At 41.7% G+C, this 24,557-nt stretch overlaps 1 protein-coding gene across 11 annotated transcripts in view; it reads right to left on the bottom strand.

Annotated features, from left to right (window-relative positions):
* Nucleotides 1-24,557, bottom strand: part of TNRC6C (trinucleotide repeat containing adaptor 6C) — a 46,952-nt gene that overhangs the window by 18,737 nt on the left and 3,658 nt on the right. For 2 of the 11 annotated variants that reach the window (XM_031059944.1, XM_031059940.1), the window contains exons 2-12: nt 19,953-22,538; nt 12,722-12,931; nt 11,340-11,506; nt 10,598-10,702; nt 10,075-10,155; nt 9,417-9,474; nt 9,065-9,210; nt 3,553-3,726; nt 2,204-2,350; nt 1,684-1,806; nt 275-358 (exon numbers count right to left, since the gene is read on the bottom strand). In XM_031059944.1, coding sequence (XP_030915804.1) covers nt 275-358; nt 1,684-1,806; nt 2,204-2,350; nt 3,553-3,726; nt 9,065-9,210; nt 9,417-9,474; nt 10,075-10,155; nt 10,598-10,702; nt 11,340-11,506; nt 12,722-12,931; nt 19,953-22,538 — 3,881 coding nt within the window. The remainder of the gene's footprint in view (nt 1-274; nt 359-1,683; nt 1,807-2,203; nt 2,351-3,552; nt 3,727-9,064; nt 9,211-9,416; nt 9,475-10,074; nt 10,156-10,597; nt 10,703-11,339; nt 11,507-12,721; nt 12,932-19,952; nt 22,539-24,557) is intronic. The other 9 variants (XM_031059948.1, XM_031059950.1, XM_031059949.1 and 6 more) reach the window with 7 other exon arrangements.

Below are 24,557 nucleotides of genomic sequence, written 5' to 3'. Positions count from 1 at the left end.
AGATAACACACTGCATCCCCTTACAAATACAAACTGCCTGTGTATAGGGCTGAAGAGCTTTCCTCCAGCGAGGTTGTAGATTATTTTTATTTTTTCATTATAAGCTTTATTTTTTATTTTATTTTTACTCAGCACTTCCCTGCCCAGCACTCCAGCCACGCGCTGCATCCCTGATTTAAGGATGCTTTAGCTGCTTTGCTGTAATGTCACTGAGCCTCTTCAAGCTACTGAAACCAACCCCTGAAGCAGAGATTGAGCTGGCAGGGACACCTACTTGCTGCTCCTGTTGTCTCATGGGTCCGGAAACGTTACGCTGAGCCTGTAACATCTGCTGCTGGATTTGTAAACGTTGGTACGCCTGTGGGGACAGGGACAGTCAGACACAGCACCCTCAGCACGCTCCCTCCAGCTGCTCTGCTGCACCACAGCTCAGAAAAGGCCAACTCTGCAGTGCTCTCAAAACACTCCACCAAGCAACAGTAATAATCCTGTTGCAAATGCATTTTAGAATGCATTTATTTAAGTCCCGTGTTCATTTTTAAAACCAAAGCAACTAATAAGTCCATATGGCAAAAAGTGGTCATTAAAGAGAGGAACCTGCTTTGTTTCTGAAATAACTGTAACACAAAGCAAAAATTAAAATAGAAGTTTATAATATTATACAAATAGTATATTAATAAATATACCATGTACCATATAAATATATAATAAAAACCAATTGTTATTTTTGGTTTGGCCATTTTGAGTTCTGCCAACACTTTACAGTTAAATCACTTGTGCTGCTTTATTCCTGAAAAAATCCACAATTTTCAAGTAGCTGGCTTGACAGCAAATTCTTTTACAAGGTAAGTTTCTCTGAAACACTTTGATGAATTCAAAATCCAAAGGAATTCTGTATAGGCATTTTTCAAGTAGCTGGGTACTGTTCAATTATTATGAGAATAATGCTGTGCTCCTCAAAACTAGAGAAAATAATCAGAAATGAGTAATAGTATCAAACTCTGAATAAAAGAGTTTGACTAGCACACTGAGATCAGCAACTGAACTAATTTGCCATCTGTAATTTTATTTTTAACCCTGGCCAGTACTGAGTTTACAATATCTCTTTTAAAAATATTCTCAAAATGCAATTAAGTATTTTCATATGCATTAAAAATACAGATGTAAAATTTGCAAACATGGCAAAAGTACACAAAAGTAAGCAGTTCTTATCACATGACATGTTTAAAATACACTCCATTAACTAAAGGAAATTCACCCTAAGCTTTATTTTTCAGTGAGGCAAATGAAGAAGTTCTGTAGGTAACTCAGGTGACCAGCACTGCCAAGATTTCTCTCGTTCTGTTGTGACACATGCGTCCAGTTTAATCTTTCTACTGACATGTAACACACAGGCCAGTGCTGTTTGAGAACACACTGTGTTATTCACACCAGTAGGAAGACAGCTGATTTTTAGTTCCACCGATCAGCTGTAAAGGATAATTATTCCACAAATGACTATTTATAAAGCCTGAGGCAAAAAAAAAAATTACAGTGCTTCTTTAAAAAGAAACTTTAAGAAGAAATCAGCGGCTGATTGTTTTGAAGATCTGTCATGTCATTTAAAAATTTAGTCATTCTCCTATTTTATCTTCATGCCTTCAATTCTGATTTACAGCTTATCTGCCACGTCTTTTAACTTACCAGCTGCAGCTGATAGAGCTGGTTCAACATCGTCATATGCTGAGGATTATTAATTGGCGAGGTTAACTGTGCAGGGCTGAGACCAATGTTTTTTGCTGCAAACTGCAAAAGCTGTGCTTGAACCTAAAGGAGAGAAGAGTGTTAAACATTGTACATTTACTTCTAACAGTGGCAACTGTGTGAGCCATTAATAAGAGTCACATCAGCTGGAAAATGTTATTACCACCGTGAACTATCAAAAAAATTAGCAGGAGGCTCTAATACAATCATAATAACCATACTCAAGTGTTCATTTATAAAAAAAGAGATGAGAATAAATGCCTCAGAATCACCATTGTGCAAAAAGGAGCATGAGAACATGCTCTAATTATATGACATGCATGTGAGAACACCTCAGCCATGCCACATCTCCCTGCCTAGGAAACAAACAAATAACACAGACACAGGCAGGCAGGAGCATGACAGAGCACATGGGAAGAGTTCCAGGGAAAGGGAAAACATGAGTGAGGTGTTGTCTGACCTGAGGGGATAGAAACTGAGGCACTTGAGCACGAAGACTAGGCTGGGATGAATTAAGAGGTTGCACTGGCGGTTGCTGCGGCTGTTGCATGGTCCTGGCTTGTGCTGCTCCGCTATTGCCAAACATACCCAGATTGCCACTCGGTATCTGCAGCAGGACAACAGTGACACAGGCACTTAGTGACACAACCTGGGTGCTACTTGTCTGGGCAGGCTTTATTCTTAGTGATTATGACAGGCAGGAATCAAGAGACCAGCACATACAAAGTTTAGCACTGCCGTGTACCCAACATCCTAAACCCCTAAACCTTTGTACAGTTGCCTGGACAAAAAGCAGCTGAAGTTGAAGATGGTTTTTATAAGGATGCAGGACCCTAGAGGGTCACAAGATGAACAATCGAAAGTGCTTGCCAAAAATGTTTATATTTGTATAGCAAAGGACAGGAGAATGGAGGCATTAAACTCACAGTAACCCCATCCTCCAGCTGGCTAAGCAGTTTTTTTACTTAGTCATTTTATAAAGCTACTGATAATGGACATGCTATTAGTGGAGACTGCTTTGGAAAGCTGTGCTTAATGGGCTGTAAGTGCTGGACAAGTATTGCCTTAAAAAACTGACTTTAAAAGAATATACATAATAAAGAGCCACAACAGAATGATGAATTTTTTCTGTGTTGTTATTTCATATCTTTGCTGGGACTTCAGTTTGATGACAAAAATAACCTTGTCATAATCAACAGTACTTACTGGCTTCTCACTCTCATGGTGGTTTTCAGTTTTCACCCCCTTTCATCTCCTCTCCTTTTCTTTCCCTCTCACCTGTTCTACACAGGGGCCAAAACACCCCCTTAACTCAATGCTCTACCTGACCCAGGTGCTGGAAGCTCAGTTTCTTTCTTGCCACCTGTTAAAACTCTGAGATGCCTTGACACTTGGAACAGGAATAAAGAAGCCCCCATGACATCACAGAATATTTATACCAGCCAGGAAAGATGAATTAGAGCAATCTCACTGCCTTACAGTCTGGGACAATTAGCAATGCCTCAAAAAAAGAGATTTCTTATCAATGAAGGCAGAGCCACATCAGGGTTCAGGGGTGTAAATCCACAACACTACAGTCTCTTCTGGATGGATATGTGTCATCAGCAGGCTAATTACAACTACACTGCTTTTTATGTCCTGTAAGGTGAAACATTTACACAGCAGGCAGCTCCTCTCTGATATTTCACATGAACAAAGCTGTTGCACCTCCAGCTTAAACCTGTTTTTCCTGGGGAAAGAGGCTGACAGGCACTAGCAGCTACTCCAAGAGAGCCAAATTCCCCTCGGCATCTCCCCCAACAGCCTTACCTGTCTAGAAGAATTCAAGTTTTGCATGCCCAGCCCTGAGGCAATCCCGCCCAGGGTCTGATTAGGGAGTGCACTGTTTGAAAGGGGGAGCTTCAGGCTTGGTGAAGGCAAAAATGGTGAAGTAGTGGGCTCTTCCACTAGGCCGCCATCCTGATTGGAGAAAGAAAGGGTGAGCTGTGTGCATGCCAGGAGCCCACAGCACAAACCAGAGTCCCATGGAGGCACAGGAGGGTGAGGATGAGTAAAAAGAGATACATAAAAAAAGGGATGAATAGCAGGGAATGGAAAGCATGGAGTGAAGGGAGAAGAAAGAGAGAAACAGGATTAAGGTACTGGTTTTGGTAATTTTGTTGTACTTAATCCCCCAAATGCACAATCACCCTCACCCACCTTTCCAGAGGAAAGGAAGGATTTTAGCAGCTGATTGCAGAGCTATCATGTGGCCATTGCCTCCTCCCCACTTAGGTTTTCTCCTTTCTTCACCAGACTGAAAGGTGGAAAGGGAGAGGCCCAGCACATTTCAGGGAAGCCCCTCTGTCTGTCTGGAAAGCTCCAGACATAACCCAGCACTTTAACAAACCCAAAACTTGGGAAAGGCCACATCAGCTTATTTGACACTAGTCTGGATTTGGTTCCACATCATAGCTCTGCTCTTAAAAAAGCATTTTTGCATTAATCCCCTTTCCTAACTGAGACACATGAGCCTCTTTTAATATTCACACAGCGCTGAGTTATTAATACCCCACTCTGAAACATTACACTGCAAGGCAGCCAATGAACACAAACCATCAACCCCAGAAATGACAATATCAGCTGGGCAGCCTTCCTGAACATCCCCAGGAGGAGGCAGATTTTAGCAAGGCAGGAGGAGCCCTCTCTGCTAACTGGGCTGTGAGGAACCACAGCTGAGCGTGGATCTGATGCACAGGAGGCAGCCCCCACAGGGGGCAAACAGCAAGGCAGAAAATAAAATAAATTAGAGCACCCCCAATCAAACAGGTAGATCTCTGCTCGTGTTTCAGTGGGGCACCGAGTTCTGTCTCAAACTGTGCTTTGATGTCTGGGAAGCCTGGGGTAAGAATGATCAAATAACACTGTGTACAAAGTAGGGCTCCAAAAAAACAGGCAGAGAGAAAAAGCTTTAATTTGCAATGTGCTGGGTTGGTGCTTTTCAGGCAGTATGATCATTGTAAGGAAAAGCTTTTTAAAGAGGTGAGGAGCTTTATTTCAACCAATAAATTCAATGTCCCAGAAGACTGTGAGATACTGGTGAACCTCCTTTGTTGAAAAAGAAGCCCAGTCTGCTTACCACATACCCAAACAGATGACCTAATGCAGCAAGCATGCTCAGTGAATTATATGTTTTAAGTTAATCCTGAAAAATGCATTTTCTACAGCTCTCCTTTGATGCAAAGGAAAAGTTTCTTTACTATCAGGCAAAGTGACACTTGACATCCTATCTGACTATCCTGAGGGGGACACTGACATTTTCTAATGATATCCCCAAGGCCTTTCAGCTTGAGATATTTTACATTCTACTGGACATCAGTCACACTCCACAAACAACTGCAGCTTGCATGACAGTAACAGGTTCAAGGATTTCTCTTTAGATCACAGACACATGTTTACAATTCTACCCTTCCCCCTTCAAAGTGAAAATAATTTCAAGCTTGGTGCTTGCTCTCCCCTTCAGATGCCATTGTTCCCTATGTGAACAGACCTACTGACCATGAAAAACCCTCCCTGCCCCCCAAACTTATTCAAGTCTTGCCTTAGTGACATTATTTTTTCTCAATTTGGAAATAGGCAGTGCCAAGGATGGTGAAGGACACACTGGAGACTCAGGCATTTCATTTCCAGACTCCTTCACAAGTGTGTTCCTTGGCTGAATTGTAGCAAATGGCTTTGTGTGGGTCCCTAACATTTTATTCATATTCATCTGGTTCTATTTTATTTAATTTGAACTTGTTGCAGTGTGCTGCACAAATCTGTGCTCTATAACTGAACTAAAATCAATTCATTTAACATGAAGTATTTTAGTTGGTCAAATTAAAGCACCTTTTAGCATTTTCAAACCAGACTAGAGGACAATTTTACTGCTCACAGTGGTTTCTGACCCATTATTTCTCAGGATCCTTTATGTAATAATTGTTTCCTGAAGAACAATCTTTTCTACCTAACCTTTCCTCTTCAGTGATTTTCTTACAAATTTATGTTACACTTCTTCCTCAGGCTACTCAATTAAAAATTGAATCATCACATTAATGCTCAATCCAGCACTGCTTTTAACTTTTTTGAAGGGATTTGGCACACCCATAAAATCCTACCGGTAGCAGTGTTTCCTACTTCAGTTACCTAACACAAAGCATCACACTGGTGTTTCTGAGGATTTTGGGAAGTCTCTCACAATAGTCTCACATATCAAAGGTGACAGAATGCAAGTGGAATTACTCAAAGGTTTTTAGTCCTATGAGATATGGACAATTTAGCAGAGGATGCCTGGACACTTTGGCAGTCACCTGCCAACAACTGCCACTTCATGAATCAAAATGTCTCAACAGGTAGATGAGAGGCTGATGAATCTGCCAGAGCTCTTTGTATAAAGTCAGTTACAGAAGTAGCTGGCAGAAAATACACACTGACATCTTAAAAAAAAAGATTGAAATTAAAAAATCCTTTCCTAAAAGAGGAAGTTAAAGTAATAAAATGTCATCTAAAATAAAGTTATCTTCAAATCAAACAGGAATTAGGCAAAAGAAACCTGGAGGAAATGCAATAGTCAAAGAAGTGCTCATCATACAAGGGGTGATGAAAATGGTTTCAGTCATTGGATCACAAGTGGCTGAGATGAAGCAAAGAAGAATTTAGAAGAAAACTTTAAAATCCTAGTGATCATTATCTAATTGTGACATCTAAAAAAGTTTCTCTTCTCTTCTTCTATTAACACAATATTCTCCTTATTGTCCCAAAGATGAAAACCAATCACAGTCCCCAGAGATTACTGAGCTCAGAATGCGAAGGGTGAGGCTGAAAAAACCCAACAAACACTATGTTCAAATCAGAAACAAGGAACAGGGCTAGTCAGAAGATTTTTGCAAGATTTTTTGGATGCTGAGAGGTATCAAGGCTCAAAGACCTGGATTTTCCAGTAGGTAGAGCAGAGGAGCTGATCACTGACTATGAGGGATGGGGAAAAGGACACTTCATTTGCAAGGTGAGAATTTCAGAGTCCCAAACCAAACTCTATATTTGGAAAAAAACATCCCTTCTCTAGGCTTATTTCTGGTATTTTAAGGATGTTTCCAGGAAAATCTGACATGTTTTTCTTACAAATCTGATGGCTCCAGAAGGCACCAGGTAACATCTTCAGGCAAACCTGACACCTAAGCACAGCATGCCTGCCACCAAGTGTGACATAATGTGGTTGAGATCACGTATCAGGGCTGCATCTTTATTCTCTCAAGGCCACTGGATATTCTCCCTTGTCCTTTTATGGTGCTACAGGTCAAGATAACATCCTGAGGAATAATAAATTAACAAAGCACTGAGTGCTGAAGATTGACTCGGTGTGACATGGAATAAAGAGCACCTGCAGCAAGCAGAGAAAGCAAACACTCAAAGGTGATGTTGAATTGCACAGACCACTCCTGATGCAGAGAGAACAGGGAGTTCACTGGGTCCACAGGCAAATGTCAGGGTTGGAAATTTTCCCTCCTCAAATATACAAAGTTAAAAAAATATGAAGTGCTGGCTTTAGCTGTTTAGAGAAAAATGCTGGTGTCTCAATGCAGGTGAGCTGAGAGTGGTAACAATGAGCACACCACCCTAAATTACAAATTCGTGGAGCTGAACCTTGCAGAACTTATTGAAGACTCAACAAAAGGATGATGAGTTGATAAAGCAGTAAGTAAAACAAGGAATGCTGGCTGGAGTGCTCTGTCCAGCTGTGTGGAGAGCTTGTTCCTTACCAAAAGGATGACCTAAAGAGAAACAAGACAGCTCCAGACTCATACCCTGAAACAGTACCTCAAAGGGCAAAAAGGTTTTGGAGGAATTGCTTAACTAGCATGAGCTGTAAATCTGGAAAGAATTTCTTTGGAGGAATAAAAAGTCTGTGTTCTTAGAGCAGAAACTATATTTATTTAATTCACTAAGCAAGTTGCTCAACACTGTGATAGCTAACAAATACAGTGTGGGATTATTTCCTTTGTTAGAGCCAAGTCACTGTGACAGATTATGCCTAGACTGATAGATTTTACTTACTGTATGAATATTAATGATTTTAGTACTCCCTTCTCAATAGTTGTGTTTAACATATGTTTCCAGAATTATGCATCATGCTGCACATAATGCACCTCTCTGTCTGGCAAGAATTCCACTGCTGAAGGTATTGTTATCCAAGAAAAGGAAAGGCTAACTGGCATGCATGCATCTTTTGTGGCCTTCAATTAACACATTCATTAAAGTCTGCCATGGCAAAGAATGAGCTTTATATGAGTGGATTTCATTACTGCCTCACACCCTGTACACAGCTCATGTGAGATGAATTGGTTTCAGCACAGTTTGTCAAAAGCACTGATTTCTGTGGTCAGAATCCTCCACCACCCATCTATCTGTATGAACCTTTATATAACCTGTGAAATACAGAATAACATCTGAGATTCTTCTTACTTGTCAATAATTTTCAGGGGGATTCTTAGGTGATTTGGTAAGTTCCTCCAGGATTTTCTGTCAAGGCTGTAAATCTCATTTCCTACTGAAGATTTGGGTCCCTTTTTCATATATTCTTTTCTTTAGTCACTTTGAATCCTGGACATCACAAACTACTGGAGCCTTTTTCCTCAGTCATTAAACAGTGCTGGAAAATTTGTCATATGTGGTCACAGAAAGGGAAGCTCATTGGAGAAGCTATTTATGAGATGTAGAGATGTAGCACAAATACCTGAACTCCTCCTTTGTATTTAAGCACTGAAATTTCACTGAAATTTCTAAGAAGCTCAAGACTAAAAGAAGAGAAATTAAGAGCCTAATTCTTGGAAGATTTTGAACCCCTCCTTCATATTTAGGTACTGAACTTCCACTGAAATTTTTAAGAAGCTCAAAACTAAAAGAAGAGAAATTAAGAGCCTACTTCTTGGAAGATTTTGGCCTTGGTCCTGCCTGATTGTGAATTTGGGCAAGGGTCACTGACTGCACTCTCACAGATAGCTGTGGTTAGTATTTTTGCTCTTTTTTTCCCCCCATTTCTAGTTCCACTGTGTTACTGATTCCTTAGCAAGTTTTCAAGTGTAAAACTGGGGATGACCATTCTTTCTTTCTATCTGAGAATCAAATAATTTCTCCTTTCCACGAGAACTGAATTCCCCACAAAACTGAACAAATACAAGAAAAATAACAAAACCACATCCATCACACTTCTTTCTACGCTTTCTAAGCAGACAGTGAAAATCATCATCATTTTTACAGTGTGCACACTCTGACTTGTGCACCACGTTCCTGCTGCTGAGCTCACCTTGTCAAGGAAGGTGGGGCGGTCCATGGAAGACTCTTTGGAGATTGGTGGTGGGCGGCAGCCAAGGGGTTTGGTGACCATTCCATTATAGTCGGTCACTCCCATTCCACGCTTGTCCATTTCCACCTTCTTTTCCAGCAGAGCACCTGCACAGAAAAGGGAAATAGATTGGCAAAGGTGAGGCAGAGAGAGTAAAGTTGCCACCAGCAGTTCAGAGAAATTCATCTTGCTTACAAAAGCAGGCAAGAAAAGAAATATTTTCCAATTAATCTGAGTATAATCAAATGCTTATAATCATGCAGGGTTCCCGTGTTGCTTTAAAGACAAGAAAGTTACTTACACAGATACTTACTCATGGCCTGATCAAGATTCATACTGTTGCTCTTCAAGGCCTCTTCCGCTGGCTCTCTCTGTCAAAAACAGGAATTATGTTAAGAGGAAAAGCAATCACATTTATGTGATTTCAAAGTAACCTGAGAAAACAGGCACAACTCTTAAATACTGGGCTTAATGTTTACTCAGCAGCCTAAATAATGTCTGTGTGTGTTTTCTTCCTGCTTTCAACAATTCTCCCAATTCAGGTATTTCAGTTTGTCAAGGAAGTACTGGCTCTACAAGGTGAAACACATTGTTCTGTTTAAACATCTTCCTGTTTTCCACGAACAACTCAAATATCACAATGATATGACTTTCTCTAAGAAACAACCCAGCTATACTCTCATTTCACCTGTTTAATGAAAAAAGAGGAATGGGAAGGGATTATTACTGCACTTCAAAGTAATACCTGTTGTTATAAAACTATGAACTTCAAAATCTTATCCCAGTTCATCTCAGAGCATTGAATAGGTTTAGAGCAGATTTCTGAAATCACAGTATGTGTCTAAATGCAGGTCAGAGCTACTTCCTGGCCTGGAGAGTGAAGATCTTGGTGTAGCTACAGTCTGAAACAGCCACAGTCAGAAGTACAAACTAAAAGCTAAGGCACAGTGTGCTGGCTGAGCACTACTCACAGGGAAGCCCATGTCTGTGAGCTGTTTTATCAGACGGTTCATGATCCAGGCCTCATCCTGCTTGCTAGATGTCTTCATGCCCTTAGTAAATAAATGGGAGATTCCATTAATGGGCTGCTTGCCACGTTCATTGTAGTGAGATGTACATAAAAGAAATGGTAAGTGGTTTTTATTAATAGCACATGCTACTGAAAGATGTATTAGTACATTAATTCAGAAAGTATTGAAGAACCCTCCGAGCAACGCGACTACGATTCTCTTCCCCCAAAAGTGTAAAAATTTATCTCAGCTGAATAGGTGTTCAGAGTACTATTTAGTATTTGATTTGCTGGCCACTGAATTAAAGCCACCTTTGAATTTACATATTTCATTTTAATCCTTGGCAGAAAAATATAACGAAATAAAGCTGAAATAGTACAACACTTCCTGAAAAACATTCCCAAAAACAAGTTTGCAACCTTGAAGTTAAGAATGTTACTCAGTGTATTTTCTTAAAAACAAACAAGAGCGTCTAGATAAACACCTTTAAAAGATCTTTGTGCAGCTTTTCTATCACAATATCCTTAAGAAGTCTCTTCTTTTCAGTTCTCCAGAAAGTACCAAGGGACAAGCGCGGATTTGTTTTGGGCTGCGGACAGTACAAGAAACAACCATACTTGATCAAATCACCGGCCTAACTGTTGGCTAATGGATTAACAAACAAAGTGGCTAAATGCATTCCCAATTCCTTTAAGTTACAGCCTGGCCTTGTCCTGAAATAAAGACTGTGCAATGGAAAATTTCCTCACACAATTGTCTACGTTCTCGGTTGAGTGCAGCATTAACACAAGTTCACTTTGTTCTCACACACACACACACCGTCCTCACAAATAGAAATCAGCTTTTTGTGTTAAACAGCTCCATCACAATGTTTGCTTTTCCACCACCATGGGAAGTGTCTGAAAGCCCCCTTAACACCTTCTTCTCTTTCTGTTAATACATTATCATTCTTTAGAATACATGGAAGTTTATAAAACTTAGAGAAAACAAAAGCAACAACAACAAAACTCCCGAAGCATCTGACATGCCTAAATTCAAAGATCACCCATTTTCCCCTGGAAACAAGGTAGGCTGTACTTGAACCACTGTAGTGGCAAGCTGTGCTTGTGTTCAGGTGTCAGAGGTTTAATATCAGGTGTAATGCACCAGCAAATTTGTGACAACTTATTCTACAAACGTTACACTAATTCCACTCTTGCTAGAGAGTGTCTTTATTTTTGTCTTACCTTTTGAAGTCCTTTCTTCGGGGCATTCCCCCAGGAATTACAGGAGGAGCTGCTCTCTTGTGAAGCAGTATTATTCCACATATCTCCTTCTTCATCTTCCCACTGACTAGTACTGAGATTCACATCATCCCCACCACTGCCCCAGCCTTCTTGCATAGATTTTGAAGCTGGAGGAAAAGTGGGAGAAGAAAAATATTATTCGGGTTCCTGCAAATTTCACAGAAGTAGTCTTTTGTGCCACATCCAGTGTGCTAATGAGCATTTTCAAGAGATAAAGAGGTTCATCAAATAGCTTAATTGGCATTAGAATTATAAGAATGTCTTCTTTGAACCTAGAAAAAAAAGGTAAGTTCTCTAAATACTCAGAGAAGAAAACATCCAGCAACTTCCAAGTCCTGCTTTTCCCAGAACCAGTAGGAACTGTGGTCATGGCCACTCCACTCTCCCAGCAACAAGGAACCAAAGCAGGAGCACACATTTGTTAAGTGCTATTTTGCTTTCAATGAATCTCACCATTTTACCTACCACATTCTTCATGAACAAACTAGATTTCTAAGTCATTAATGCTCAGACACTCATTCCCATCTTGAAGAAAGGAGAATCTGAAAGGAGTTTGTGGGCTGCAGGAAACGCTTCACATTCAGTGATGAGGTTGTATCACCTCAGTCTGTTTTATTCTGTTTACTCTGTTTAAAGCTGGGATTACTCATCTTAAGAGCTCTCACTCACCCTTTTATGTTTTCTGGGAATTCTAACTACGTCTCACTATGGTATTTTGCAGGAGTGAATCTCTAAGCAATCTGCACAGCCAAGAGGAGAGTCTAAAGCAATCACAGTGGCCCTCAGGACATTCAGAGATGGAGGAGATTTATTAAATACCACGAGTTAGGAATCACGAAGCAGGAAGTTGTTCAGGATGTTCCTGAACCTGGCAACAGTTTTAATGGCTGAAGAAAACACCCACTCACTCAATTTAACACAACATGAGGTTGTTATCATTAGTGGTTCTCAAGTGTTGCTTTTCCTACCAGAATCAATTCTATCTTGACTGTTCTCCACTGCTTCTCATCCCAATACAGGTTTTTTTTAGACACCAAGGCTTTAAGTCCTAGTCATGTTCTTCTGCAGTTTCACAGTTTCCTGCACCTCTGCCATGCTGCTTTCCAAACACACAAAACTACTCTCCTTTAAATTTCCAGATGGATGCACCATATTCATATTTTTGAATTAACTGGGTATTTGGATTAACATGGCCTTGTGACAGCTAACACAGTTTTGAGAATGAAATCACCAAGGCTGCCTGTGACTGAAATGCAGAGAAGAGCAGAAGTGGCAGAAACAAACCCCCTCCCCTGCCAGGACAGTGGCAGCCCTGTGTGTACCTGGTTTGCACAGTGCTGGGGCAGCAGCTGGAGCATTTGTTCTTCCATAGGTCCCTGCAGGCTCGGCAGGATTCTCTCCCCACCCGGTCCCACTGCTGGGGGGCTTCCCCCAGGCTGAAGTGCCATTATCAACTGCAGCAGAAGGGGAGGAAGGCTCTCCCCAGGAAGCTTCACTCTTGGTGTGGACAGCAGGCATCTCTCCCCAGCCTGCTGGAGCAAGGCAAGGAGAACAGTGATGAGAGGAAAGGTTTTTTCATCAAATAATTAAAAAAAAGTTGGAATTTTGCTCATGAGTTTCTCTGGAAAGAGCATGAACCAGTAAGTACATACAGTGACTGTAGTTAAGTGTGTTTAAAAAAAATCCCTTAAATTTGGTTTTAAGAGTTTTTTCTTAATTCAATACTAATGCCAAGGTGTCAACACAGAAAGAGGGTTTTTCTCCACAGCCAGGAGCAACCAGGCTGCCAAGTGAGCACCACACTGGTTCCAAGGAGCAGCTGCTCCCACCTGCCCAGGGCCAGAATTCCAGAGACCAAGACCCCAGTCTGACCTGGGCCTTGCTCCACAGAAAGATCTTAACCAATTTTAATTCCTTTTCACTGTTTACAAATTATAAAATCTCTTTTCTCATGCCCTGGCAATAAGATGCCGTTTGACTGTTCCCACTTTGAGTGAAGATTATCTGTGCTGAATGTATTCCTTAAAGCTTTTATTATAGCTCATGGTTACCTACCTATCCCTCATCACTGACCCTCTACATTATAATAAATATTATTTTAAGGGAAATTAATCAAGACTGCAATGAGAATCCATAATCAAACCACAGGGAATGGCAGGTAGAAGCCATTGTTTTCCTCCAAAGCATTACATGAACTCACTGAAGACGTAAGCTACTCCGAAGAAACAGCTTTAGTCTGGCTGGCCTTGAATGTAATACTCTTAAATCCATCTGACAGGATTTTAGCCCTGCAGCTGAACGTGGCAGCAGCAGCCACAGGGCTCCTGAGCCTACAGAGCAACCTGACCAACACAGCAAAGGGGTAAACTGAATTTACAGCCATTGTTACCAGAGATTTTCTGGAGAGAGGACTTGGATCACAGGTGGAGTTCAAGGTACTTTGTAAACAAGCACAAAGAGAGGCACAACAAGCAAGAAAACAAAATTCTTACAGATACCTGACACTAACCTATTTTTCTACAATTGTAAATAAAACTACATCCCATTACATGACAGCTGAGATCTTCACAAATATTGTAGAATTCAGTCTGCTTAAAAATTCCACTGGTAATTAGGCTGCTAAATTAGGAACTTGTTCCCTTTTTATTGGAGATGAATGTTATTAAGATGAGTATTTTCTAAGTGAATGACCAGATGCTGCTTTGCCACAGCATTATTTCCTTTTTTTGCTCCACAATGGCATCTGTAACAATACTCTGGAAAGGTTTCAAAAAGCAGGAACAACATTTTCTCCACAAATTGACACCCAGAATAGGTAGGCAATGGCAGGGGAGTGTCTAACAGTTCCTTGAAATACACTGAAATAACCAAACATAATGGTTCACTGAGCAACAAGTCCTTGTAGAACTCACTGAATTCCACAGAATTCCCCTTACCAGAAACTGCAGCAGCATCCATTGCCAATAACAACTCAAACACTGCCTGGCAGAGAAAACAATCAAATAAATGGGCCCAGAGCTGTGCATTGCTCCCATGTTCCTGCACTATATATTTATTTTAGGCTCTATTCCTTACAGCAGCTCTCAGACACTGATGCAAGTGCAGATGGCACAGTGGGTGCCAAATTCTCCACTGGTGTGTCGCAGCTTCAGAAAACTCCTTCTCTACCAGCAAGAGGCACTGAATTTAAAGAGAGCTCCTGAAACAACTCAAAATGTCACAGTTTCATTCAAGTTATTTCCATTTGAAACAAAAATGCCATGGTTTAGGCTCGATCAATGTACCTCACATTTCTGGTTATTTTAAGGTGTGTAAAGAAGATAAACTGGCAGATCCACAGATGTACCTAAATGAACCTGTACTTAACATGACAGCTGCCTTGGTGTTGTACCTGAAATGCTTATTTCAAGGTTTCTGCTTGTATTTTCAAACCAACTTTATTTAAAGGAGGCTTTATTTGAGTTTCTGCCTCACTACTCAGGAGGCAACTGGCAGACAACTGTGAGTATTAAATCATATTGGCAGCTGAAAAAGATTAACTGCAGGCAAATGAAACACAAAACAAAACATCTCCACAACACCACCCAGACTGCAAACAGGGACAGTGCACAGTATTAACATCCCCCTGACTTCATGCAACCTCTACTGGAAACTCTACCTAATTCAATTTAGGAAATCATCCTTAAAACACAATTTATACATTAAAAAGCCAAAGTGTGCCATGCTATAGAGTAAAAACCTCAAAAAAACCCCAGTTCCTCTGTTGGCCTTAGAAATTCAACAACTTCAACTAAAGGCCACAGATGTGTCATGTCCAAATTATTTTAAGTGCTTTTAAATGCACTGAGCAGGAAATAATATGGGATTACAAATAATGGGAGAGCCAGCCTTTACTAACAGAAAATAGTACAAGTGCATAAAAGCAAACAAAAGAAATCTACAAAAAGTTCTCCAAACTATCTTAACAGATAAAATTAAGTGCAGGAAATTAGTAAATAAAATCTGAAGGCTGCTGGAAAAATAACCTGTGCACTGCAAGAATTACCCTGTCTGTAAATTCTGGAGCACTTCTCAATTGCAAACCTGTTTCCCCTCTGAGTAAATACTGCTGTCCCAGTGCTACTGTCTCTGTGCTATCTTCCTCTGACTCCAAATGATTCTGGTTTAGAAAGTTTAAAGGTGAACAAAATTACATTTTTGAATGAATGATGAAAAACTCCCCATGGCTGTTGGGAAGGCAAACCAAGATCTTTGAGCAGTCTCAAAACCTGAACCTCCCAAACATTTTCAAAAGTTCTGCTTGGAGAAAACTTCCTATTTTCTGATGGAAATTATACAGATTTAGTCTGTCCTGGTAAAAAGCTCCTTAAAACCCACCCAGATCTGCACAAATGTTGTTTCACAACAGAACACGCTCCATTTAAATGCTTCTTTGGCAAGAAAGTGAGGTTTTAGTACTGAAGTTTTTAAACATTGTTAGAATTGCAAGAAATGAAAAGATCCCAGTAAGTAATAAACATGGACACATTGGCAGAGCTTTGTTTTCTAGAAATAAAAACATAATTAACATTGGGCCACAGCCAACAGGAAATCCTCAAGGGAAAGTGAAATGTTAACTAAGCTGTGGCAGGATGCAGTTGTTTTCCCTCAAAATAACCCTATAGCTATTTGGATGGCAGAAATTGTTTTCTTTCAAGTTGTTGGTCCGTGATAAATACCAGAGCACATGAGCACAATACAGGCAAACCAAAATATTAGAACCTTATATAGATATAAAAGAAAATATTAGGCAGAAAAGAGGTTGTTTACTAATTACACACTAATTATTCTGGGTTTTATATATATACATTTAAGAGCCATCTACAAGCTTTAATCTTTCAAATTCTCATTTTCCAGAAGGGATTCCAGCTCCTCACTGAGCATTCAGAAAGCTCTAATTTGGGTTTCAGCAGTGACATCACCCTTGTGTGAAAATCGAGGGCAGCTCTCTCAGCATCACTTGGCTGCCCCCCAAAACCTGGCTATTCATGGGCTGAGCACCCACCAGAGGGTTTTAGGTTTTCACATGAGCACCCTAAAGGAGCCCAAAGCTGAGCTGCTTTCAAATCCATTCTGATGGAAGTTCAAAGTAAGAAAAACACTGCCATGTGAGCTGCCACTTAGTGGCACAGGATTATTAAAAGGAGATGTTTGGAGCTTTCAGAACTTAGACCCAGTTCAGGTTTTTAAAACTTAAGCTCCTCACTCTCTAGTAACCACAAAGACCTTAATTTGTGACCTACAATCCCCACAGGGAAGCCTGTGTTATCTTCTGCTGTTTCTTTCCTCAGCTGGAGGATGCTGGAACCCTGCCAGGCTCTCCTATGTAATGAGCAGGAAAGCATCAAGCCCACTCCTCAGCACTTGGAGGGAGGATCTGATGCTGTCTGGGAACCAAAAATCTCTTTAAATCATTTCTGTTTGCAAAACCATTTCTCATTTCTTATTCCCTTCATATCAAAGCTGCATGAGTTAGAAATACTAGGAAGAATTATGCACAAGTAATTTTGATTAAACCCCAATCTAACCCACCAGCTTTCTGCCCCTCTTTCTAAGTAATTCACCAGTACGTTAAGAATAAGCTCCTATAACCACTAAGGACTGTATCTATCACATTATCTATTTCTTCCCCCCTCTTTTTTTCCTCTTCTTTTCCAATGGAAAATGAAACTCCTTAGAGCATTCTTCATTTTCACCAAGTGTTTACCAACATCTGCTTCCCATCAATGGTTTTTAAGTTCTGCCTTCAAAGGATCTGGAGAACTTCTGGGGATGGGTGACAACTTGAATAACAAGACTGTAACTTGGCCTCTATTTCCAAACTAATAAAGGATACACTCCAATCCCAAAAGGAACTGTTAATCCTTTGTGAACTCCTAACTAGGGCTGTGCAGCAGAATTAAAATCCACTTCTTTGCCTGCAGGACGTGTGACTGTGACAATTTCCATCTGCCAACTCCTCCCTACTTATACAGGAATGGAATCCATGATTCCTTATTCATTATATTCCCTGAAAGTGACTGGCAGAGCTTGTCATGACCCATGCATGTGACAAAATGCCCATGGTAACTACAGAGTTCAAGAGTTGCAGGATTTTAGATGAGCATGCACTGTAGCACGGGCTCTAATAACACAATCATGCTTTCCATGGAAAAGAACTGCTGCTGGATGAACTTTGCTTGTGGATTGCAGAAGTCTCCTGCTGACAGGATTCTCTGCAGAGGCTGCAAACGCACAGCCAAGTGGAGAGGGGATTGGAGCAGGAAAAAGAGTTAAGCAGCACAAATCCAAAGTGCAGGGCCCTGTCTGCGTGGGAGGCAAGACACTCACTACTTGCTTGCCATGTTTTGGGTGATTTGTGGATGTTTCAGGTCTGTGTACATTTCCCCCAGAGCAGGAGGATGCTGCTGTGCAGCTGCCCTGTGCTGCCTGCCCTGGGAAAAGGGGGCTCCTGCCTGAAGGGGAGTCCCTGGGATCCATCCCTTGGAATAACACTGCTGCTTTGTATGGGAGATAAGCACAGGTCCCTCTCTGGCACAGCCACAAGCAAACACAGCAGAGCTCAAGACACAGGGACTGCTCTATGCTTCCATTCAGACAAAAATCCTTCCAAATATTTCCATGTTTGACTTTTATACTTGTACCATACCAAGAGTTGGTAATACACCTTTATATACACTGTACCCAGAATTGTTGAACTATACCAAGTATAAGGTTTAATTTATGCCTGCTACAACTTGATCTAAATTTTAACAACAGAACCATATTTTTAATTGTCTTCACTATTACTCATTTTGTCCTTTTCTTGCATGCTGACTTAAATATATTCTGAGAGCTGGCTTTGCTTATCTCAGAAAATTAAAAAAAAATAAAGGAGAAGATCAAAGATTTGCTTATCTTAAAAGATCTTAGAATCTTTCTAGCTCACATTTTTCAAGAAGCCCAACACTCACTTGAACCTGGTTGGGGGGCAGCTTGAGCAGGCTGGTTACGTGTTCATAGGCAGCTTTCTGAATATGTAAACAAATTGCTTCAAAGAAACCCTTTGCTGCTGTTCATGCTCCAAAGGAATCACTGCAGATTAACACCAGCTTTTAAATTCCATTTTCAAAATCTGAAGGGCTCACGACCGTTAAGTTTTCCTCTATAAGGTGGTAATTATTTGAATAACGTTAACAATGCATTGCTGTGTATGAACAGTTTCACAAGCATCAAAGTAATCCTCAAAAAATCACCTTAATGAAAAACAAAACCTCACCTAAACCCAACCAAAAATCCACTTTCCTGATACTTCCATTACAATTCAGGAATCTGAATTCTTGTTTCATGGGTAAAGTTTTAAATATTGATTAAATAAGGTAGTCACATATGTTGGGCTGACCAAGAACAAAGCCATTTAAAGATTTCTGCTTCTGGAGCACGTTATTTCATTAAAATAGGTACCCTCTACTGTTAACATATTTGACCAGAGTGGGGAACCTAAGACTATTTTTATACAGACATTAAAGCAAATGTGAAACATTCCAAAACATCAAAGAGAAAAAGGATGGGAATAGAGAACAAATCCCACTTGGAGAAGAAAAGTGGTTAAAAAGTCAGTACTTAGCCATGACCACGATGAAACAAAAACCTGGAAACAAAACTCAGATGGAGAATTTGAAAGAGTAGTGCATGATTACATTTTTTTGGAGAGGTCTGCGGTCATGATATAGATACAGGCTGCTAGTGTAACCTTCATTTAAATACCTCTCTTTTAAGCATTTTCCCATTTTTTATGCATTTTCAGTCCTTGCTGCTGGTCTACAACAGACCTTGCCTTTGATTAGAAAAATTCCTAAATGCCTAAAACCTTGTCTTTGAAACACAACTGAAGTTAGAATAACCTAACTTCAGCCACCCTGAATATTAACACCTAGAATCAGTCCTGCTTTTTGAGAACCACACAAAATCCAGGATGCTGCCTGTGCCTGACCCCTGAGAAGAGAACCACTTCTTCATAAAAGACAACAAGCTGGACAGAGAAACAGCAGCAGCCTAAATTCATGCAATTGTTAACAAACATCTGTTGCCAAGAGATGTTTTGCAGAAAAGAAACAGATGCAGACTGTCTAAACACGCCGAGCCTGCGCAGTGGGGACAGCAGACAAATAACAAGAAAGGTTTGCCAAAATTCCCAAGCCTCTCAAATGGCTGAATTAAAAGGTGTTAAATAACTGTGGAAGAGGTGTTACAATGAACATGGATCCACAATCTAAAACCTACCACGGTATTGACCAAATATTGTTTCAAGCCTTTCTTACATTCATTTCAGATTATGGAAATTTGTGTCAGATTCCATGGGTTCTGTCCTCAAGACAAGACAGCTTCAGAGTAAAGGAATAAATATATTCTGGACATAAACACAGGATTTCTACCCAACACACCAACAGGACAGACAGCATTCAGCAACTGGTACTGGTATAAAGCACCTCTTAAATCTATTTTATGAAATATTTCACAAAACTGTTGCCATACCTGGGCCAAGCAGCGGGGACCGGTTCGGCTGGGCACTTGACTGGTGCGATGGCTGAGGTTCAACCATGTTGGTGTTGATAATGGTGCTAGTGGTGGTGGTGTTGGTTGTGGTACTGCTCTGAATTATAGGATTATTTCTATCCCACATGTTTACAGTCTTGTTGTTGTTGTAATTTGGGTCGCCCCAAGCTGAGGTACCATCATCGATTTCCATCTTGCGGCGAATGGACGGTGGAGATGGCTCTTCCCAGCCAGTTGCCTCACAGTTCTCTTTTTGTTTGGCTGGCACTGGCCCACCAACCCACCCTGACCCCGTCTGTTTTACAGAAGCAGCTCCTCCCCAGTTACTCACATTGTTGTCCTGGGGTTTATTAGCCCAATTTTGTTGGGGGCCTGGCTTTAAAGATTCCCCCCAACTTGTACCTGTATTAGCCTTGCTGTTTGTGCCATTCCCCCACCCACTGGTCCCAGACTTTGTGGAATCATTCCAGCCAGACCCCGATCTATTGTCAGAATCCCATCCAGATCCATTCTTCTTCCCATCACCCAAGTGTCCAGGAGCAGATGATGAATCTGTCCAGTCTCCACCTCCTGAAGTCCAGCTTGGATTTGATTTCTGTCCATCTCCCCAGTTTTGAGATTTGGGTTTCTGAGGTTCACCCCAGGTAGGTGATTTGTCCTCCTGATTTGCGGTCCCACTCCAAGTGTGGCCGCTTTTGGCAGCAGCAGCATTATTAACAGTAGTAGAGCTTGCTGACTCTCCCCACCCCCCTGGGCCATTTGGTGCTTTGTTGTTATTGTCTCCCCAACCTGTATTTGTTGGAACAGCTGCCGGTGGAGAGTTGACCCACCCAGATACTGAAGAGGTATTTGTACTGTTCATGATGGACCCATCGTTCTTCCCCCCTGAGTTTGAAGATTGAGTAGCTGCACAACCCCAGGCCTCAGTTCCATTGTCATTCTTCCGTTCAGACCTTGGGGACTCTTCAAATTCCCAGGCAGTGTTTTGCTTCACAGGGGTCTGTCCCCACCCCGTATTGGACAGGACCCTGGGGTCAAGGTCATTTCTTGGCAACTGAACTTGCCCTTGGTCTATCATCCCTTTGTCTCTCCTCCTGCCCTCTCCAGCCCCCTCCCTCCCAGTACTGCCTTCATTTTGACTCCCACCGCTGTCGTTGCTTCCTTCACTAGCCGTGGTGCCAGATGCCGCAGCTTTGGCCCAAGAGTTCATTTGTTCATTGCCCTGCTGCATGGCAGGATTGGGACTGGTAACACTCGAGCTATCCCACCCTGTTGATCCTTTCCCATTGATGTCGCTATTGGAATGCTGGTTTGGGGGCTTGCCCCACTCGCCGTTGACGCCGTTGCTGGCGCTGCGGTTGGGGTGGCCCCAGGCTCCAGAATGCACACTGCCAACCCCGCCACCGCCCCTGCCCCAAGCCAGGACCCCAGGACCAGAGGGAGGCCCCGAGTCCCACGCGTTCGCTCCGTTTCCTTCCTTCTGCACAGCGCTGCTGGATCCGTTTTGTTTAGCACTTAATGCTGAGTTCACAGTGTCTCCATTCCCCTGACTGAACCCAGAATTGCTGTTTACTGTGGCAGGATTACCCGGGGACATCCCCCATACTGAACTGCCCATTCCTTCACCACTGCCCCCGCTGACTTGAGAAACCGCAGTCCCGTTAGCACCAGGAAGGCCTTGCAGGTGGGGCGGGATGATGGCCCCCATGCCCACGGCCATCCCCCAGTTCGGCAGTCCGTTTGTCTGCATTGCATTGATAGGGTTTGGTGAAGAGTTCATGGGGTTAGTGTTATTTGGTCCATCAGTGTTAAGGTTCTGAGGTTGTACGCTGAAAGACACATTCTGAGAAGTGGACGTTTGTGGTTCTGTGCTCTCTTGCGGCAGCAAGTTTCCCCAAGCACCTAAGGTGCCTGTTGGGTTCCCATTCTGGTTGCCCATGTTCTGACCTATGGCACTGACTGGACTGCAAATACTGGAAGGGTTGCCTGCTCCCACAGTTCCTTCATGTCCAAGTACAGGCCAGGCAGCTGGATTGGCATTAGGGTTAAGGTTAAGATTAATGCCAGCATTCGAGTTGGAAGCACCCCAGCAGTTCTGACTTCTACCGTCTCCCATCATGTTGTCCATCTTTCCATCCCCACCACTGGCAGAGCAGTGAGCTAGGCCAGAGCTGGAGCCCGCAGCCACCCCCCACACCCTGGCCGAGCTGCCGTTGCCGTTGGCTCCACCAGCTCCAAGGGCACTCTGGTTAGAAGTGCTTTGGACGAGTGCTCCGTTGGCGCCATTATTGCCATTAGTTTTCTTTGTATGTCCAGTGAAGTTGCCTTGGGCACTCCCTGTAGCCATGCTACTGTTCTCTGAGCCACAGTTGGAGGCAGAGTCAGTGTCTGTAGTACATTCTGAGGCAGACTCAGTCTCAGCTCCGGTAATGGAAGGCCACGCTTCCTTGTCAGTCCTGTCTATTATCACTTTATCCCAGCTGCAGTTGCCTTCACTCCTGAAAGCGGGCTGCTGTCCCCAGTGGGAATTCTCATAATGGTCTCCCAATCCACTGTGGCTGAGATCTGAAAGGATCCAAGGTTAAAAATGAGTCCACTGTTCAAGCACTGCAAAAGCCCTCTATTAAAAGCACTGTTTTACATCACTAGTTACAACACTACATTCTGCTAAAATTTAGAGTACATTCTCTAACATAATACAGCAATTTTCCTCACTACAATGGATGGAGCACGATGCTTTTATTAACTTCTTTGGGTTTTTTTTAATCTGACAAAACTCTCAATTAAAATAACTGAACAAATTCATTTTAGAACAGAGAAGTGTTTTGTAGCCCCCAGTGTACCAGTAAAAATAATAAGCAGGCAATAAATAAGAAGAGCAAATATACTAATTTATGTCAAAAGTCTAAAAAGCAAATTTGGAAAAAACCACAGAAGAGTACCTAGCAGATTCTTACCATTTATTTTGACTCAATTCTCATTCTTCAGAGAAACACAATGAAAGTGCATCCAATAAAAAAATGTAAAATGTCATCCTGCCCTGAGATATTACATACACACCCATATCACAACACACAGAATTCACACTGTATTTAGGTTTGCAACCCTTCCTAGAAACAAAGAAACAAATCCAGACAGCAACCTTTACTGTTAGGTGCCAGTTATAAACACCACCAATGTACATTTTAGCAGAGAACTTGGACATCTTCAAATAACTGACAGTTTTGTCAGGAAACTTACCTCTCACAGGCTTTACTTGTGGTTTATAAATCATTTGGGATTTGTACACATGATCCCCTGTGTCCCCAAGCCAATGAAAAGTGATGCTGTGCCTTTTCAGCACTGTCACATCCTCAAACACAGACACTACCCCAAAAAATTAACCAAGAGCTCTTGAGCAGCTGTTTGCTCACCAGGGTGTGACGATAAACTGGAAGGCACAACACGTCTCATGTTAAGAACTCAAGCTTTGGTCAAGGTTTTGCATTTCCTTTCCATCCCAATTGCTCTGTACAAGATTATTTCTCTCAGTTTCTTTTGACAGGAATTTGCTAACAAGTATTTCAGTCTGATCCAAGGAGACAATCTGCAGAAGAGCTCCTCTTAACTGCTTGCACATATCAGAGTAACAAATTTTGGATGTCAATTATTTTTACTTGCTTTGAATCTGCTGCAACATGGCTTCTACTCTTTTTGTGAATAAAATGAATATTTTTGTGAGGAAGATGGATGCAACAAATCTCCCAAACAAGTTGTTAACAATGAATACCTAATATGAATTAATTTAAATCACAAATATGTTGGTGTGATTAGCTCCTCTAATTAGGGGCGTTCTGATACTGCAAAATTTACTCCCAAGATGAGAAAAAGCTCGCTCTCTCTCTCCGACGAAGTCTTGTTCACACATTTTACCTGTAGCTTTTTAAGGTGGTTGCTTGGTTGCCTTATGAAGATTTTGCAAGATGAAGAACTAACGTGCTAAACCAACCCAGATTGCTGGTTTTTTTACATTTAAATTAACTGAAGCAGAAGAAAGGATTTTAGAGAAAGGAAAGGAAAAACAGTCTTAGTTCATCACCTATCTTCTCATGATACTAGGAAAAGACCTAAATAATCACAGAAAATAGAACTGCTTGGGTTTGAAGGGACCTTAAAAATCATCTCATTCCACTCCCTGCCATGGGCAGGGACACCTCCCACTGTCCCAGGGGGCTCCAAGCCCTGTCCAATCTGGCCTTGGACACTTCCAGGGATCCAGGGGCAGCCACAGCTTCTCTGGGCACCCTGTGCCTTACCAACCTCACAGGGAAGAATTTCTCTTATAATAATTGACAAGCACATGACAAATCTGAAAGAATGTGAACAGAACCACTTGGATTTACCTGGATTCCTTCCTCTACATGCAATGGCTGGAAAGGAAGAAAGGATCCTGTTATTCCTGGATGGATACAGCCACTGCTACAACACGTTGAACATTTACCTGATGATCTAAGATTTGCTACACAGGTGTTAAACAGAGACCTGAATCCCAGATAAGACATGGAAGGGGAAGGCAGGCTGTGCAAGGACTTAAAAAGGGTCAGC

This window comes from Geospiza fortis, unplaced genomic scaffold (genome assembly GCF_000277835.1).
Source record: "Geospiza fortis unplaced genomic scaffold, GeoFor_1.0 scaffold244, whole genome shotgun sequence".
Lineage (NCBI taxonomy): Eukaryota > Metazoa > Chordata > Aves > Passeriformes > Thraupidae > Geospiza > Geospiza fortis.
Note: the sequence above shows the minus strand (reverse complement) of the source record. Positions and strands in the feature narration are given on the sequence as shown.